Source organism: Carcharodon carcharias, chromosome 1 (genome assembly GCF_017639515.1).
Source record: "Carcharodon carcharias isolate sCarCar2 chromosome 1, sCarCar2.pri, whole genome shotgun sequence".
NCBI lineage: Eukaryota > Metazoa > Chordata > Chondrichthyes > Lamniformes > Lamnidae > Carcharodon > Carcharodon carcharias.
The window spans coordinates 77,897,837-77,917,807 of NC_054467.1; the positions used below are offsets into that span (position 1 = coordinate 77,897,837).

The 19,971-nt window shown below is 46.2% G+C and overlaps 1 protein-coding gene across 2 annotated transcripts in view; it reads left to right on the forward strand.

Moving 5' to 3' along the window:
• LOC121277008 (tolloid-like protein 1) overlaps nucleotides 1-19,971 on the forward strand; it is a 427,048-nt gene that overhangs the window by 397,923 nt on the left and 9,154 nt on the right. For both annotated transcript variants that reach the window (XM_041185854.1, XM_041185863.1), the window contains exon 20: nucleotides 8,356-8,569. In XM_041185854.1, the coding sequence (XP_041041788.1) occupies nucleotides 8,356-8,569 (214 nt within the window). The remainder of the gene's footprint in view (nucleotides 1-8,355; nucleotides 8,570-19,971) is intronic.

The window sequence follows — 19,971 nt, forward strand, 5'->3', positions numbered from 1 at the left end:
GATCTCACTCACTGCCAGTTCAAGGGACATCACCATTCACTCTCTCACACACATCTTCCTTGTCCTCATCTGTCCGTGGGATCACTCATCACCCACACATGCAAGGCATACTTATTATCTGGCCTGGCAGGAATCCTGCTTACACTCTCCCCATCTGTATTCATGCAGGACAAGATGGCACACAACAAGAGGGAGAGGTAGCAGACTGGTGGAGAAATTCCTGAAATCAAGTTCCTCATGACTTTGAAAGCAGAGTCATCCAGCTGGCCGGTGAAGATCTGTATGGTTCCTGTGCTGACGGTGAGGTCGGTGGTTTTCTACCAAGTGAGGATCCAGCAGTGCAACATCCATAAGACAACCATGCTGTGAGTGGTGTGTCCTGTTTCACAGGCCATGCACTAATTATCTCTCCTTGCTTTCGCGGGCATATCTGGGAAACACCCGAGTGATGACCCAGTGCCTTCAATCAAGCCCCAAAGACATCTCGGTAGAAGTATCTGAAGGCACCCTCATTGAAGATCCATCACAGCGCTCACCCACACCCTTCACCAATGCAGATACACATGTCACAGTGGGACCTAGTTCATGAGTAACCTTAGGGTCACAATCTGGTGAGCATACCTCACTGTCTGATCCATAGCAGGTGGTGGCAGGGATTTCCTTGACATTCAGAGGACTATTCGAGGCCAGAAATCTGTTGAGCTAGATAGCAAGCCTCTGGACTTGGTCATACCTCAGTTGTTGGAGCAGCAAAGGCAAGCTTGGGAACATCAGGAAGGGATGTCTGCTGCACTCCTCAGATTGCAAGGCACAATGGAGGAGTCTGTCTGCCTTCAGCCTGAGGTGATAATGCCGGCCTGCCAAATCACCAAGGTCAGCACTGCTAGGATGGTAGTTGCCATTGGAGACCTTGGTCTAGGGCATTGGTCCTGCACTGCTGCACGGGCTGAACTCCATCGTTGACGCCACTGCTGGTCTCCAGCGGTGTCAACCCAAGAGGGGTACAGGCAGCTCGGTGTCGCTCCAGCTCCCCCTTCTCTTCAAGGAGTCAAGTCAGCCAAGGGCCCTCGGGCACACATAGGGAGGAGGATTGGCAGGTGCACACCTCAGGGCCATCCACCCAGGTGACTCTGGGAGTGTCCAGCCCACCAAACTTCCCTCTTCCTGTGACCCCCACAGCTCCAGCTCTGCAGGCCGAGGAGGGAGCCGCTGCTACATAGCAGAACCCCGAAAGCAGGCCGGGGCCCTCCAGATCTCGGCCCTTCAGAGGACGCCTGTCAAGGTCATCATAGACATGGCATAGCAGGCTGCCTCCACCTCCGCTTTGGATGTCGGGGAGCACGAAGGTGTAGCAGCAGGGTTAGGAAGGTTAAGAGGATGTAGTTGCACAGCCTGGGCAAGGGTGTTAATCACTTATACATAATGTTCACTATTGTAAATAAACTCCCAAGTATGTCTCCTTGTTCTGAAAAGCAGTGTTGGTGTCACCCAGATGTGAAACCTTGGTTCCTGCAGAAGATAAATGGAGGTGTTTCAGTGCTGGACCTCTTCCCTGTGCTTTGAGCAGCCTTCAGACCAAAGTGATGGCCCGGCTTCACACTCACTGGACACATTAGTGATGCCTGCACCTCGATGGTGCTGGTCATTGTTGCCAGAATGTCATGGGCAGGCGTCAGAGAGTTCCATCATTCTCTCTGTGTGCTCTCAGCACCTTTGAGGTGGAGCTGGCTCCCCATCTCTTCAGCATCTGTGACCAGTGACGCTGTGTTCCTGAAGGGATCAGGTGCTGAAGGCTGACAAAGGATCAGGTGCATTTAAAGTTTCGCAGCTGGGTCTCTATGATATGACCCTGATCACAGAGCGCAAGCTAGCTGCCCTCAGCCAGACAGGAGTCAGGCATCTGTGAATGTTATCTATGGTATCTCCTCACTGAATGGTGTCATCATCCTAGCTGCTCCGAGGGCCTCCTGAGCACACCTGCCTCGCCTGGCCAGTAAGAAATCCTCATCACCGTCATCCTTGCCTTCAAAGACCTCCTCACTCACATCCTCCATCTCATCCTCAGCCAGCTCCTCTCCCCTTTGAGTGCTAGGTTGTAGGTGCAGTCTTTGGTGATACTGGTTCTTGGTCATCTGGGATAGAAGAAGGCATCTGTAGACCCTGAGTGCAGCTGGGCACCAACCAGTGATGGCTCGTTGTGGCTCCTCAGTGACGTCTGTGGAAGTCGCAGCTGTGCCTCCTTCCTGAAGGTGCTGTTCCTCCCTCTGCCCAGCCAGGCACCTCTGTCGTTGTCTCCTTCTTAGTCTTTGCTCTCTGTAAGCCATGACGCATACAACTAATTCACCAGGCTCCATGTTCCTGATGCACTCCTCCTGCAGGATGAAGGAGAGAGACACATGGGTTAGCATGGTCGCACTAAGAACATCTCTTGGTTAAGCCTGAAGGCCCTTTAACACATCCCAGAGAGTGCTGATCACCACTTGGATGCTGGTCACCACTCGAGAACCAGTATCACCAAAACTGCACCTACAACCTAGCACTCAAAGGGGAGAGGAGCTGGCTGAGGATGAGATGGAGGAGGAGAGTGAGGAGGTCTTCGAAGGCAAGGATGACGGTGATGAGGATTTCGTACTGGCCAGGCGAGGCAGGTGCGCTCAGGAGGCCCTTGTAGCAGCTAGATCTATGGAGGATGATGACACCATGCGGTGAGGAGATACATGGCTACCCAAAATTCTGCCCCATTCCACCTGAACGATTGGCAGCAGCTTTGCCCATCGGATTGCATGTTGTGCTCTCAGATCAGGTGCAGGTATTCTCCTAACCCGTGCTGCAAGGCTGCACTGTTAGCTTGAACCATGGGGGAGACTGGTCCAAACTAGAATGATGACATTGCAAGGGGCTGGGAGCTCCTCTACCAGAGTTTGCTCCATGGCCAGCTTTCGCAAGGAGATTGTACAACATGCTCAGTCATTCAATTGTTCTGCAGTCCACTCAAATGCTCATTAGTTTGCTCTCTGTGCTTGAGGGATGAAAAGCACTGGAGCATTTGGTGACACTTTCATGCCTTTGTGTTACCTCAGTGGACAGATAAGCTAGACACCTGACTCCAAACATGTCAACGTGACTGCACCTGCAGAGGAACGGTCACTTTATACAAGGTTTCCTTAATACATGGCTGCTTCCTTCCACCACCACCCCCCACCCCAACACATGCTTGTGCACTACCATCAAAGCAACCCTCACCACACTCGTCACCCACCCCTTAACCGCAAGGCAGCCCTTGCATCACCCACCCAACTTGCCTCAACTACAGTGCAACCCTTGCCCCCCCACATCTCATCTCAGCTACAGAGCAGCCCTTGCCCTGGCACCACACTGTCAGCCAGCCAGGAAAAAGCAACTTGCCTGTCCCCTCACCTGAACCCACGGCACCTCAACCTTGAGGTCCAACCCTCGTGAATGCTGCATAAGTCACTGTGCACTCACCTCCGAGTTCGCCTCTAAGTGCAGCTCACCAGGTACACACTTTATATGCTGTTGTGAAAGCATGCCGACATGCTCACAAGCTCCAGCATGGATGGGTGATTCTGGTGAGCTGGGCTTATAACGATAGGCAGATGTATTACAATGAAGTTCCCGACGGTGGGAACATGACCTGCCATTGACAGGCAGAGCAGACGATTACAAACTAGTTTCACGATGGCCTGAAACCGATTTTTGGCCTTCTCGCCATATTATCCACTCACATCTCCAAAAACGCCCAATGCCAGTGGCCACAGAAAATTCTGCTCCTAACCTCAACAATCTTTTGGGGGAGAGCGAGTTTCAGATTTCCACTTACCCTTATTGAAAAGAAATGTTTCTTGACATCTCCCTGGAACTGCTTAACTCTAATTTTAACATTTTGTCTCTTCTGGAGTTCTCAATTAAGAGGAAATAGTTTATCTTGTTTTCCCTATCAAATCCTTTAATCATCTTAAACACCTCAGTTAGCTGGCCCCTTAATCTTCTATACTCAAAGGAATACAAGCCTAGTCTATGCAACCTGTCCTCTTGGCCTTAACCCTTTTAGCTTGGTATCATTCTGGTGAATCTGCACTGTATCCACTCCAAGGCCAACATATCCTAACTAAATTGAAATACTTAATACTGAATGCTGTTCTCCAGATGGGTTCAAACCAGAATTTTATATAATTATATCGTAACTTCCACTCTTTGTATTCCAGCCCCATTGAGATAAAGGGCAGCATTTCATTAGTCTTTTTAATTAATTTTTGTACTTGTCCACTAGCTTTTCATAGTTATTTTTCTGTTCCGGGCCGTTATGTAGCATAAAGGGTTGAGACTGTCTAAATTCGTTCATACTGAAATTTTACAGACAACAGAGAGAGGAAATCTTCACTTTATCCATTTGTGTTGGGCTCAACTCCTAAGGCCAGGAGATGAAACCAACTCCCAGTAGGCATTTTGGCTTTTGACTGAGTAAAACCAAACTGATAAACTTAGGCCTGAATTTTCGCTCCTGGAATGGGAGCAGTGTCGGAACAATTCCTGGCTCCACAAACCTAACCTGGAAAAAGTACCCCACAAGTTCCGATTTCCGGTGTGGGGGTGTTTGAAAATTGGAGTTGTGGTGGGCAACCCTGGAAAGAGTTCCGAGTCTGCTGGGTGCGAAGACAGACTGGACAAAAGGCCTGCTTCAGTGTTCTGGCATTTTGCTGAAGATATCAAAAAATGTATGAAAGAAAAACATCTCTCTAGCTCTCACCCCAACCACCCCCACCCCCCCCCCTCCCCACCCCAACACTTCCCATGTCCCATCCATGCCAACCCATGTCACCTTATGCCCCCCCCACCCATCCCTCATGGCCTCTCATTTCTTCAATGTCCACCTATGCCCCTCCACCCACCTCCATGGGCCCTCGTACCCTCCATGCCAGCCTATGCCCCTACAACCACCCCATGGCCCTTTATAGCCCCATGCCAACTTAGTGCCAGCTCATACCAACCTATGCCCCCCACCCACCAGCCTTTGCCCTTACGCCTACAATGCCAACTCACCCAGGATCCCCCATGGACAGATCTCAGGACTCATGCTGAGATTAATGAAGTTCTTAAGTGGCTATTGATGAAAGCACTATTTCACAAAATACACTCTAATTGATAAAAAACCATTCATTACATTTAACCTCCTTTAATCCCTTATGAAAACAAGCATTTGTATTGTTCATAAACATTTAGCTGTCAGTGAAACTGTAAACTCACAGGCACTCCACTGTGATAATGATAGGTTTTGACATCAATCATGCGGCACTAACACTGCGGACAATTTTTAAAAATATTTGAAGAGCAGGACATTTAAATGCCTTAACAGATTGACAGTTCCAATGAGCTTGACATTTCTAATGAATTTATGCATATTTTACACAAGCTCATTTAACAATCCCAAAGGGCACCTGACCTCTTCCCAAGGTGTCCCGAGACCATATGTAAAAGGGTGCCTTACCTCTCCAAAAGAGTATTGTACTTCTCCAAAGAACTCAGGCAGCTTTAGACCTTCTCCTAGCAGGTCCAAAGTGCAGAAGCTATGTTTTGGACCTCCCACTCATGAAAATCTGATCTGGCTGAGGCAGCTTCACTTTAACCTGTGCAGTTGCCTTCATAAACCATGGATGCGCACATTAGAACCTGCCCCCATTCCCGCCTGCAAAAATGGTGGGGACTAGTTTCGGGGAGTGGGACTGCTGGATCTGGACCTCTGCTGCTATTTTTGCTAAGACAGAGAGCCTCTCTGTCTGCTCGAAAATGTTGACCCTGGTGTGGACAGTATGTATGCAGAAAAGAAGAACATGACATGCTATATTGCAAGATGAGAATAGCCATTTGTTATTGCAAATCAGCTTGCAGATGCATGAGTTATTCTATTTGGAAATGTGACTTCAGGCTAAATCCTTGATATGAAAATTGCTCAACCATGAATGAGTAGTTAGATTTTCTAAAAATAAATGATTTGGAGAGCAATTTGGCACCGTTTTGCAAGGAAGCTTAATTTTCTCAATTATTTAAAGTGCAGAAAGCATCTAGATTAGCCTCTAGACTAAATTGAGAACAGTCAATTTAAACATAAGGACCATTCTGGTCTCCAGCTATGACCGTTTACCTACTGGCTGCAGCACTAAAGATAAAACATTAGAATTCTTATGCTTAAACCTAAGTGCTGGAGAAAATCCTCATAAGAATCACCAAATATAAATAGCAATTACATTTTTTTCAGAAAGCAAGGGTTAAATACTGTAGAATCACAAATGCCTGCAGCACAGCGGGATAGATTTACATCTTTACCATTGAGCAGTAATTAGACAAGCTTGATAAAGGGCAGGCAATCCACTCCACCAGATTACTGCACAGGTGGTGAAGATGAAGCTCTACCCCATTGTGTCTGAGCTGGTACTTTACTAAATGAATCCCACTGCCCCATTTACCACCCTCAGTGCTTCTTCCAAGTGTTGTTCAGCATGGAGGAGCACTGATTCATCAGCTGAGGAGAGCGTGCTATGTGCTAACCAGCAGAAGGTTTCTTTGCCCATGTTTGACCTGATGCCATGAGACTGCACGGGGTCTGGAGTTGATGCTGAGGACTCCCAGGGCAACTCCCTCCCAACTGTACACCATTGTGCCGCCACCTCTGCTGAGTCTGTCCTGCTGGTGGGACAGGACATACCCAGGGATGGTGATGGTGGTGTCTGGGGCATTATCATTAAGATATAATTCCATGAGGGTGACTATGTCAGGCTGCTGCTTGACTAGTCTGTGAGACAGCTCTCCCAGTTTTGGCACTAGCCCCCAGATGTTAGGAAGGAGGACTGTGCAGGGTCGACAGAGCTGAGTTTGCCATTGTCGATTCCAGTGCCTAGGCCAATTCACCAAGGCTCCTTAGACAGCACCTTCCAAACCCACGACCACTACCATCCAGAAGAAGGGCAGCAGATAGATGGGAACACCATGACCTGGAAGTTCCCCTGCAAATCACTAACCATCCTGACTAGGAAATATATCGCCGTTTCTTCACTGTCACTGGGTCAAAATCCTGGAACTCCCTCCTTAACGCATTGTGATGTACCTACACCACATGGATTGCAGTGGTTCAACAAGGCAGCTCACCACCACCTTCTCAAGGGCAATTAAGGATGGGCAATAAATGCTAACCTAGCCAGTGATGCTCACATCCCACAAATGAATTTTGAAAAATCTCTTTTTGCTTAAGTACAGTGGTTGAATCTTAAACTTTTAAAATCCCAAAAGGTCATTGGTTCACCACAAAGGATGTTCAAAGAGATTTCATTAAATCTTGCTGTAAAGGTTAAATTACACAAAGCCTGCTCATTACTTATCTATTTGTTGAGCAGGTCAGTGTGCTGCATAGCAAATATCTGGGAAACTAGCAATTGTCTATTAATAAGTTACGTGATGGAAGCTCGCAACCTGATTGGATGTATATTACATCTGTGTTATCTCAGTAAAACATCCTACAAGATGCCCCAGAACATGAGGTTATCTGAAGTCAGGTACTGGGCAGTGTCATCAATATTATAGGTTACTAGTTTGCCTCATAAAATATGAAATCTTATGTTCACATTCAGTGCTGGATTTTGTGGGGCCAACGAGCGTCTCATCAACTGGTCGGGAAACATCAGGGGCAGCCCAACGGGAGAATGCCTGACAAAGAAGAACCCCCACCCCAGGAGGCTGCTGTTGGCTGAACAGCCTTCCAAGGGCATGGGAAAGCCATGTGACGCTTGTAAACCCCTGAGGCACCACTAAATTGCAGTGACCTCAGGAATAATGGGTGTTGATTGGCTCATCAATGAGCCTAATTGACATCCTGTCACCAGTGGCCAGGAATCCTACATTAGCCCCTTCTGCCTTCCTACTTAACCGTGGAAGGTTCCCTTTCCATTGGGAGATTAACTCGGAGCCTCTCCTGCAATTAAGTGTCACCATGGTTGCCACTGTGACGGACTGCATTAAATCCAGCCCTTAGAACCTTGCTCTTTAAAGATTAGGTTACATACTTAGGTGCAAAGCAGCATATTGCTTCTTTTATGATCAAGGTCTGCAATTCACTGCTTGAGTCACTGGTGTAAAAACTGTGAAACTAAAACAAAAAATTGGTTAAAGTCTCCATCAACATTTCACTGAAATCAAGAATTCTTCCTGACTATCAAACCCCAACCAATGTCATTTCCCTTCTTGGTGGTTGATCCAGATATTAATAAGCATGCTAAAATGTATACAGCACAATAAATGTATGTCAGGAGGAGATATTCCACAGTCAGTTATGTTTTTGTTTTCTAGACTTTCAATGAATTTGAGATTGAACAACACCAGGAATGTGCTTACGATCATCTAGAAGTGTTTGACGGAGAGACTGATAAATTTGCAATTCTGGGACGATTCTGTGGCAGCATCATACCAGCTCCTGTCATCTCTACTGGAAACAAGATGTTTATCAGATTTGTTTCAGATGCATCTGTACAAAGGAAAGGTTTCCAGGCTACCCACTCCACTGGTAAGTTTGGCGAGATGCTGAAGCTTTAGAACATCCCATTTTTCAGGTAGTAAAGATGAGAGCTGCTTTCATCAATAAAAGAAAAGCCTTTTCTTCAAATGTCGAAGATATACCATAAGTTGAGTGAGAAATAATAATTTGGGAGATCATAGGGATGATTGTCTCTTTTATTTCTGACATCTACATGGACTTAGTTTTCCATGCTGTACAAGATCATTATTAATTATTATTGGGTTGTGTTATCTTATGTCCATTAACATCATTTGTGTACAAAATTATGAGGGGAATAGATAGAGTGGACAGGATAAAATTGTTTCCCTTGGTGGAGAATTCTAGAACCAGGGGACATAGGTTCAAGATAAGTAGCAGAAGGTGTAGGGGGGACATGAGGAAGAACTTTTTTACGCAGAGTTGTGGGTGTCTGGAATTCGCTGCCCAAGTTGGTGGTAGAGGCAGAAACTCTAAACTCTTTTAAAAAGTACCTGGATCTGCACCTCAAGTGCTGTAAGCTGCAGGGCTATGGGCCGGGTGCAGGAAGGTGGAATTAGAAAAGGCACCTAGGTGATCTCGGGCTGGCATGGACAAGATGGGCTGAATGGCCTCCTTCTGTGCTGTAACTTTTCTATGGTTCAATGACATCACTTGCTTTTATTCATATCACACATTTTGTTTTTTGATAGTCTACTATTTTGATGCATGCCATTCATGAAATGAATACAGCTCCATTATGTTTAATATAGTGAACGGATTTGCAGTCCACTTCACAAACATTACACCAAACATTACCTCAATGTTGACCACACTATTATTTGTGAGCAATGGTAAATGATACAAAATGCACTATATGTCTCATAATATTTAATCGTGATATGTCTATTATAAAATTGCTGAGTGAGTTGTAATATTCCATTTCCAAATAAATGGAAAAGCTCTGTCAGTCTGTGCACGGAGATCTTTCTGTTGGAAAAGCATCCACAGTTATCAGCTGCACGTTATGTCTATAGGTGGCGCTGAAATAAAAATAGGAAATGCTGTAAATTTTCGGCAGGTCTGGCAGCATGGGGAAAGAAACAGAATCCCAGATTTTCATCCCTCGACTGGGTTTGCCAAGTCAGGTGATAGACTCATAGACGTTTACAACACAGACATCTATGAGGTGATACTGGGCAAATGTCCGCCTGCAGTTCAGATTTTCAGTTCTGAGGTGGGTGGGGGGGTAGCTGGTGGGTTGGGTTGCGAGCTGAAACAGGAGCTGGGGCAGGTGACCCCAAAAGGAATGTGCAGGCTGCTGGGTACAGAGGTGGGCTGGGCGCAAGGCCTGCCTCTGTGCCTCTGTGCTCCGGCAATGTATTTACGTAAATAAAAATATAATAAAACTAAAAACTTCCCTCCAGCTTTCACCCCTCACCCCCTTACTCACTCCCTATGCCCATCTATGCTAATCTATGCCAACTCATGAACTCCACCCAGCCCCCATGGCCTACTTACCCCATATGCCAACTTAGTGCCCTCCATTGCAACCATACCCCCATGCCAATTTAGTGCCAGCCCATGCCCTACACCCACCACCCTTTGCTCTTACCTCCTCCATGCCAACTCTCCTCGGATCCTTAGCCAGTTTATCAGTTTATCTTTCCTTATTACAAAACACCCAAAATCATCTTAAGTGTGAATTGATAAGAGCTGGACCGCTCTTTAACAGCTGACAGTTCCTTGACAGTTGGATAGCTCCTTCACATCTGGACAGTTCCTTGACAGCTGGACAGCACATAAGCAGTTCCTAGACAGCTAGACAGCTCTTTGACAGCTTGACAGTTCCAATGATTTTGTGATAAAAAGGTACGTAATCATGTTCGCTTTTAACAATCCCAAAGGATGCCTTACCTCTCCCAAAGATGGCCCAGGACCACATCCAAAGCAGTACCTTACCTCGCTAAAGGGGTATCCTGGCTATCCAAATGAATGCACCAAGTTCAGACCTCCTCTTATCTGTTCAAATCCACACTCCAGGTTCCATAGTGCTGTTCTTCCAAAATCCCCCTTCAGTAAAGGCAGCTGGCGATTTAAATGGCCAGCGGCTGCTGGGAGTCGTGCATTTGCAAACCCTGGCCTGACTCCAGTCCCATCCCAATGAAGACGGCAGATGCTTGGTTTGGGATCGGGACTTAGAGATTTCAGCCATTTCCAGGATGTTCGCCATGACGGAGAACCTGTTCGTCGTGGTGATAATCCAGGTTAGAGTTAACGTTTAGGGTCAATGACCTTTTGTCAGAATTCATTTTAATACACTATTGTCTATTTCTTACATGTGTAGTTCTGTGGCAGTCTTCCATCTTGTAAGATGATGGTTTGTGTCATGGTGATCAACTCTGTGTTAAGCATCACCTGGTGTGGCTCAGGGGCCCCACTCTGGCATGTCAGTCTCTGCCACCTTTTATGCATAGGAAGACAGTGGGCTGAGAAGGTGCAGGATTCACTGGCCTCTGTTTTCTCTGGGCCCTCTTCTCAGGCAGCTGAGCTTTTCGTTTCTGCTCGCCTTTTCCATTGCCATGTCAAACAGACTGTTTGGGCTGGTTTAATTATATATTAGTAAACTTTTTCATGAAACAGTTTTCAATCGTAAATATGCTATGAAAGGCAATTTCCTGCCTTCATGTATGTCTCTTAAATTTGTACATTTATCAGAAGTTGTGCAAAGTCAATTTTTTAAAATTACAAAATACCATGCAACTCAACAGCTTTTGGATCCAAACAATTGCTTTCAGTTAAATTTTAGTTCAACAGTTCATTTCTATGGCCCTACCTTTGTAGGCATCACCATAACATGAAGGAGGTCACGCATTTGCTTCTAGAAGCAGGGAGGCCACATTGTCATTGAGTTATACAACACAGAAACAGGCCATTTGGTCCATAATTGTGAGATAGTTCAATCCCAGCCTCAGGAGCAAAGCAGTCGTCGTTGCAAATATCACCCTCAGGACCTTTCTGTTTCTCTGACCCCGACCTTCACCCTACCAGTAGCTGTTCCTTTAGCTGACAAGGTATCAGTCTCTGGAATTCCCTCCCCCCCCTCCTTACAACCCTCTTTAAAGCCCATCTCTTTGACCAAACTTTTGACTGTTCCTCCTAATTATTAATGGGCATGATTTTAACTCACTCAAACTCTATCCACTTGGACAGCTAAAATCAGGCCCAATTTCTCCTTTGGTTTTTGTCTGTTTTTTTCCTCACGCTCCTGTGAATTGTCTTAGGACAGTTTCGCTACATTAATTGTGCTATATACATGGGAGTTGTTGGACTCAGGTAGTGTTATTTTTTTCCACACCATTTGAAACCCCTTTAATTTAAAGAGAGTTGAAAGTCAGGTTAGCTGTACTGATGTATTGTTCACTGTGTGGCGTAATAATGCCACCTTGTGGCAAATGTAATTTTTAACTGTCAGTCACATTTGACTGAGTTGCAGATTGTAATAGTAATTGAGGATAATAAGTCGACACAGGATCACCTAGCTCCAATAATTAAAACAAAAATGCTCAGCATATTTCTCAAAACAAATTTCAAGTGAAATGTATTCCCTTGTATTTAGCACCTTAATACTTTTGTTTGGTCTCTCAGTTAGCCAAATGCCACATTTGTAGTAACTGTGCTGTTTAGATTTTTTAAAATGTAAATGCGCTGCTTTGACATGTTTCACCATGAAATGGGATGTGGGTTCATGTCCACAGACTAGTTTCAAAACTAACTGAATGCCATGACTGCAAACGATCAGGGAAGTATGCAGAGCTGAGACCAACAGCGGAAAAGCAAAATATGCGGATGCTGGAAATCCAAAATAAAAACAGAATAGGCTGGAAACACTAAGCAAGTTAGAGAGTTCTGGTAAAAGACTTTGAAGCATTAATTCTGTTCCTCTCTCCACAGATACTGCTTGACCTGTTGCGTATTTTCAGCATTTCCTGCTTTTATTAGAGACTGATGGTACTTTTTCAGGACTTTAAATACTGAAAATGTGTCAATGATGGCAGAAAAATTGTACTCCCACCATTGACAATGCTCTTTAATGTAAAGCAGGACACCTCTGGGCAGCTATTGATATCATAGATTTACATTTTCATGTGTCTCATAGATTGAACCATGCCCCCAGTTACATTTAATGGCATGATACTGAAATTTTATTGTCTATGGGTTACATGTTTCCAAATGTTGGTAGCTCTTGATTTGGAGCAACAGCAGTAGAAAGGCAAATGGGGAAACGTGTTGCACAGGTGTTACAGGTAAACTTTTGAGTGCCAATCGCAGAGAGTTCAAGAGTTCAGTAGCATACTGATACTGCAAAGTGCATTTATTTTATGTAATGTTTAGTGTGTCATTGAGTTATAGCACTACACTGAAACTAGTTTGATGGTGGATCATATTAAAGTGAATGTGATGGGGTTGCAGCAATTGGTCATCATTTTGAAAGTTAATCGTTAATAAGACTTTCAAGATGGCAGATGAAATTCTATATAGAAATCTTCAATGAAGAAGTGGGAAGGGTTATAGCACCCTCTACTGTTCCAATTGATGAAATAAATCTAATGCAGTATTAACATCTAACCCAATTTCCTTTTAATGCTAAATATATGAAATGGATTGTTTCTTAGCTGGCTGTAGAGTACAGATTCTGACTGTGTCTTCCCAAACTTTACTCTTGCCTGTGATGTTTATGCGATGCTCGTTCTCCTGTATTTGTGGGATAATTTTCTATTCTGAGACTTGCTGAATACCTTTCTAGAAAATTGCTCTCCAATGGTTCAGGAACTTAATTGTCAAACAAATAAGAAACGTCCCAGGCTTGAACCATAGTCTCTGTCAACATAACTATTCTCAGCCTGGTGATGGTAAAAGTATGTGATAGTTGGGAGTGTTATATTTTGCCTTAGCTTCTTTGGGTTTGAAAGGGAGAGTTGGCAGGATCTCCTGCTTCCACCTGATAGCTAATGAATTTTTCTGGAAGTGTATATGTATCAGATGAAGACAGAATCACACAGGAAGATAGGAACAGGAGGAGGCCATTCAGTCCCTAGAGCCTGTTCCACCATTCAAATAAACTATAGCTGATCAGTATTTTAATTCCATTAATCCATCTTGGTTTCAGAACCCTTAACACCCTTGCCTAACAAAAATTGATCAACCACAGTTTTAAATTTTCAGTTGACCTAGCCTGAACAGCCTTTTGGGGGAGAGAGTTCCAAATTTCCATTACCCTTGGAGTCCTGAATGGCTTAGGTGAAATTTTAAGGTTATGCCCCCTTGTTCTGGACCTCTCGATTAGAGGAAATAGTTTCTAACTAGCCTATAAAATCCTTTAATCACTTTAATCACTTCATTTAATCACACATAATGTTCTATACTAAAGGGGATACAAGCCAAGTTTACATGACCTGTCTTCATGATTTAACCCTTTCAGTCCCTGTATCATTCAAGTGAATCTATATCGCAGCCCCTTTGACGCTACATTATCCTTCCTGATGTGTGGTGCCCAGGATGGAATACAGTGCTCTAGTCTCTCACTAAATAACTTGTGATTGTTGATGTTGCAGACCTACACTTGAGCAGTGACTGCTTGGGTGAAATATCAAGAGGGTGATTGGGTGCCTATGGAACTATGATCCAGGACAGTAAGGAGGCAGCACCTTCAGGGAAGTCCTTAAGTTATCATAGGAGAAAGTGCTGCTTTCAGAAGAACAACCAAATATTAACCCTTCTGGTAGTACATGGCATCTCGAATGCTACTAGTGGCATCTTATTTACTTTAAGTAAAGTGAAAGGATAAATAAATTCTGAAGACAGAATAAAAAAAGACATGGTTGCTTTACATAAATCTGATATTTTGTTGGAATCTATTCAGAAATTGCAGTGGACAAAAATAATAACAGCTTGTTAGTTTATTTACTTTCCATGTGCATTAAATTTATTTGGAAGGCCTCCAAGACAATATATGGATTATTATGAAGTCTCAGCATTTGCAATAGTAATCATTAACACAACAGTTTTAAAAACACCTTACATTTGTAGGCCAATTAGATATCAAGGCAAACTATGTGGTGTGATTTGGGTACAAGGTCACCCACTCAAAGAGCAAATAGGCAAAAGTCAGGAGGACAGCTGTGTACTCTCTGAAATATGACCACAGCCCAGAGCACAGCCCAGTTTAAAATGGTTACAAATCGTTCACTGAATCACCTGAGAGCTTTTTCTAAACTTGAACTCTTTTAATGTTTGCTACTAGTGGATAGGAAGTTAAACCAGCATGAGAGTGTTGATAAACAGAGCTCTCCATGTGTTCGAGCATACTAGTACAAAACCCTGAGCAGTCATTAATAGGGCGGCCAGCAGTACAATTTAGGTCTGTTAGTCCTTTACTGCTGTAGATTGGTATCAGGCTAAGACTGCACTTTAACCGGTGCCAAAATATGCCTTTGGAGTGCTAGATAAACCTTTACTCAGGTTAAGTGCGAATCATATTTTGAATTTGGGTATGTTGAAGTGGAACAAGCCTTAAAATACATCGGTTGTTGACATTTTTGAATCAGAGAAGTGTATTTTTTGATCAATCTAGGTTCTTTCTGACGGTGAAATCTTAATCTTGGAAATATTCTTCCAAAACACAGCTGTGCTTCCCTCTAAATCATGCTGAGACTAAACATCAGCTAACAGCTGCTTTCTATTATTGTTCTTTACTGTACATCTGTCTGGCAGGCTTTTAGAACTTTAGTGTTATCTGTTTTATGTGGGAGCTTCAAATAGAGAGAGCACAATTTACTGCAATTTCTGATCAAGAAATTAGATATGCAACAAAAATGGGCGGCAAGTGTTTGAAGGCCAACACGGATTTATTAAGGGCATATTGTGATTGACTAACTTGCTTGAGTTTTTTGATGAGGTAACAGAGAGGGTTGATAAGTGTAATGTGGTTGATGAGGTGTACATGGACTTATAAAGGGCATTTGATAAACAGGTTTGTGAGCAAAGTTAGAACTCATGGAATAAAGGAGTGTAGCAGCATGGATATGAATTTGGCTGAGTAACAGGAAACAGAGTAGTGGTGAACATTTTCCAGATTGGAGGAAGGTTTATAGTGGAGCAATTAGGCATGGGCAATAAATGCTGGCTGAGCCAGCGATGCCCACATCCCATGAATGAATGAAAAGTAAAGGTTTCTCAGGGGGCAGTGACATATATATTTGCAGATGAGTCAAAGGGCTACATTTTACAAGGAGTGGTGGAACTGCTCACCCCCCACCAAAGGAAAGTTGGCCTGCAGCTGAAGCACCCGGGAGAAGCCTGCCGCACATGCTAAAGATGTTGAGAGTGCGACTTCCGTTCCTTAGTGGGAGGGAGTCCTCAGGAGCTGCTGGCCAACCTGATTGACCAGCGCTCCCGGCAGCGCCAGAGTTCAGTAGTGAGCTCTGTCGGGATCACAAGAAGGAGCAGGAAGAAGATGGATGGCTACCCCGGAAAAACAAGCCTTAGGATTTTAGGGCAGGGAGGGGGCCTGAAGCCCAGGGAAGGGTGGGGGAATGTGGTGGGGGGCTGGGTTTTGGAGAGCAGGTGTGCAGAAAGAAGTGGGGGTAATGCCTTGGGAGGGGAGGCCTGATGCACAGAGGATACCGCTCCGAATAAGGTGACCCCCCTTTCCTTTCCAGCCTTTTTTCATGTAAGCCGTAAAAAACAGCCTGCCCACTCCCACCTGCCTGCATACGCAAGCCATATTATGCCGTGGGCAGCGTATTAGCCAGGTCAATAGGCTTGCTAACAAGCCTAATAGACCATTAGTTATGTATTTCAGCACCTGCCCACCTAGCATATTATGAGGGCCAGCTCAGGGGTGGGCCAGTCACTCAACCTACTTTCCATGCCCCAGTCTCTCCAAAAATCCGCCTAGCAGGGGCACATAAAATCCAGCCCAAAATTTGGAAATATTGGATGGAATTTTCTGAGCGGTATGCGCGGAAACAATGGCGCAACCTTCTTCACGATGGCGTGGAGGCAGGTCGCGATCGTCAGCTCAGCCTGTGAATGGTGGACCATGTTTCCCACCATCGGTCAGCGGGGAGCTAATTGTAATACATCAGCATGTAATTAAAAGGCCATCCTGCCAGGCTCTTGGAACCCTGTTGTATGGTACATCCATGTCTGCAGGAAAGCACGCCAACGTGTTTCACAACACACAGACAACATGCATTTGGCGGCTTTCAATTTGGGGGAACTTAGTTGAGTGAACAGCAGCGTTATCCACAGCTCACCTCTTGTTTATAGGATTCCCACAGGTGTAGGGTGTGATTGACAGCACTCATGTGGTGCTTAGGTCTCTGTTGCTACACTCAGTGGACTTCATCAACCACAAGGGCTTCCACTCATTGAATATGCAGCTGGTAAGCAACCACCAGAAATGCATCCTGCAGGCGTGTGCATGGTTTCCAGGGAGTGTGCATGACGCCTACATCCTGCGTCGCACGCAAATCCCTGCAGTCTTCCAGGGTCCACAGAAGCTGCAGGGTTGGCTCCTTGGGGACAAGTGCTACCCACAGAGGCTGTGGCTGATGACACCCGTGCGGTGGCCTCAGACTGCAGCAGAGTGAGGCACATGCAGCAGCTCATAACTTGATGGAGCAGACCATCGGGATGCTGAAGATGGGGCTCTGGTGCCTGGATGGTTCTGGTGGAGCCCTGCAATACAGTCTGCGGAGGGTGTCACGCATCGTTGTCATCAACTTTACAACCTGGTACAACCAACCAGGAGAGGAGCTGGCTGAGGAGAAGATGGAGAAACTGGAGGTCTCCTCCAATGTGCAGGATGCCGACAGGGATGAGGGTGAGGGGGTTCTCAGTGGTGACAATGATAGGGATGAAGCCCTTTCAGTGGCTAGAGGTTGATGCATTCAGGAGGCCCTCATAGCTGCAAGATTTGTAGAGGATAATGATGACATGCAGTGAGATGTCCCCATAGATCCTCACATCACAGTTGTGAATGTTTGACTCCAGCCTGGCTTATGGCAGCACCAGTACCCTCCGTGAGAATGCTCCTGTCATGGAGATGCAGTGGAGGCCTTAATAGTCACTCGATCGGTGATGCACAGTATCACTGGTCGCAGATGCTGGTGAAATGGGGGCCAGCCCCACCTTAAAGGTGCTGAGAGCACACAGAGGGAATGAGAGAACTCTATGGCCCCTGCCCACTACATTCTGGCAGCAATGACCTGCGCCATCGAGGTGCAGACATCAGTTATGTTTCCAGGGAGTGTGAGGCTGGACCATCACTGTGGTCTGAAGGCTGCACAGAGCACAGGGAAGAGGCCCTGGACTGGGACACCTGCCTTTATCTTGCGCAGAATGGTTTTGCATCTGAGTGATACGAACACCGCTCATCGGAACAAGAAGCCATAGGCAGGGAGATGTTCTTGAGAGTTTATTGACAATAATGAACAGTAGGTGTAAGTGATCAATACCCATGGCCAGGCTGTGCAGCTACTTTTACCTAACTTTCCTAACCCTGCCACTATGTCTTGGTGCTCCCTGGACATCCACAGCAGAGGCGGAGCCAGCCTGCTGACTGTGACGCTCTGTCTGTGATGACTTTAGCGGGCATCCTCTTGAGGGCCCTGGACTGCTTTCGGGGTCTTGCTATGTGGCAGTGGCACTCTCCTCAGCTTGTGAAGCTGGAGCTGCAGAGGTCATAGGAAGATGGGATTTGGATGGGCCGGTCACTCCCAGAGTCACCTGGGTGGATGGCCCAGGAGTGTGCGCCTGCTGATCCTCCTCCCTATGGGTGCCCGAGAGCCCTTGAATGATTCTGTGAGCAGAAGGGTAGCTGGAGTGAGATTGAACTGCCCAGCTCCCCTCTCATGTACACACTATTGAAGGCCAACTATGGCATCAGCAATGGAGTTGAGCCCACACAGCAGTGCAGGAGTGACATCCTGGATCAAGGTCACTGTGGCGGCCGCCATCCTACCAGTGTTGACCTCGGTGTATTGCAATGCTGGCCCTATCACCTCGGCCTGAAGATGGACGGACTCCTCCATTGTGTCTTGTAATCTGAGGAGTGCAGCGGACATTCCTTCCTGATATTCCCGAGTTTGCCTTTGCAGCTCCAGCAATTGTGACATGACTGAGTCCAGAGGCTCATTATCTGACTCGGACTCAGTAACATTCTGGCCTTCAGCAGTCCTCTGGGTGCCGGGGACCTTGGAACTCCCTGCCTCTGCCTGCTGTGGATCAGAAAGTGCAATGTGCTCACCAGATTGTGATCCCGAGGTTACTCTAAAGCTTGGTCTCGCTGAGTTTTGTGTCTCTGCATTGGTGAAGGGTATGGGTGAGCGCTGTGATGGGTCTTCAGGGAGAGTGCCTTCAGATTCCTCTTCAGAGGTTTCTTTGGGGCTTGATTGGAGGCCCTGGATCATGGACTCTGTTGGCTGTTTGGCAGATGTGCCTGCGAAAGCAAGGAGAGATAATTAGTGCATGGTAGTGCCTGTGAAAGAGGACACATCACTAACGGCATGGTTGCTGGGATTTCACTTGGTAGAGCAGCGCCGACCTCACCGTCAGCACAGGACTAGTCCCGGTCATTGCCGGCAGCTGGATCGCCGGATGGCTTTGTTTTTTAATTCTGCCAGAACTTTGACCTTCCACCTGTCTGCAACCCTTCCCTCCTGTTGTGTGCCAGTTTGTCCTGCATGGATGGAGATGGGGAGAGTGTATCAGAACGTCTGCCGGGCCAAATGATAAGTATGCCTGGCCTGTGTGAGTGGTGAGTGGGATGAGGACAATGACAGTGTACGTGAAAGTGTGAATGATGATGTCCCTTGCACTATCAGTGAGTGAGGGCCCTGTGGATGCGTGATGGGTTTGTGAGTGCGTGAGGAGTTCTGAAAAGAGTGATTTACCCTGGCAGAACAGAGGAGATCATTCATCCTTTTGCAGCACCGGGTGGTTGTCCTCCTCTGCAGGGCATTTGCACTGACCACCGCCTCCCAAGCTGGGTTGGTGACTTTGCTGCCCATCCTGCAGCTTGAGCGTGGGTAGAGCACATCCTGGTGGCCTCCAGCAGTCGCTCAAGTGACCCGTTGTTGAAGCAGGGAGACTTTTCCTTTGCTGGCCATGTCTCCCAGGCAGTGGTGGTGATCTGGTGATGATGAGCGCTTTGCTGGCGGCTGCCTTTTAAAGATGGCGGCTGGCGTGATGCAACAGCGGGGTGATGGCGGGTGGGTGAATAAATGAGAGCCCAATCACCATGGAAACTGAATTTCACGGAAGCGAATAAATAATGAGGCGAGTTCAGGACATTGCGGCATGAAAACTCGCCATTTTCGTCAGCGGGTAGGACTCCATTTTCCCCGCCCGCTACTGCACGTAGTGGA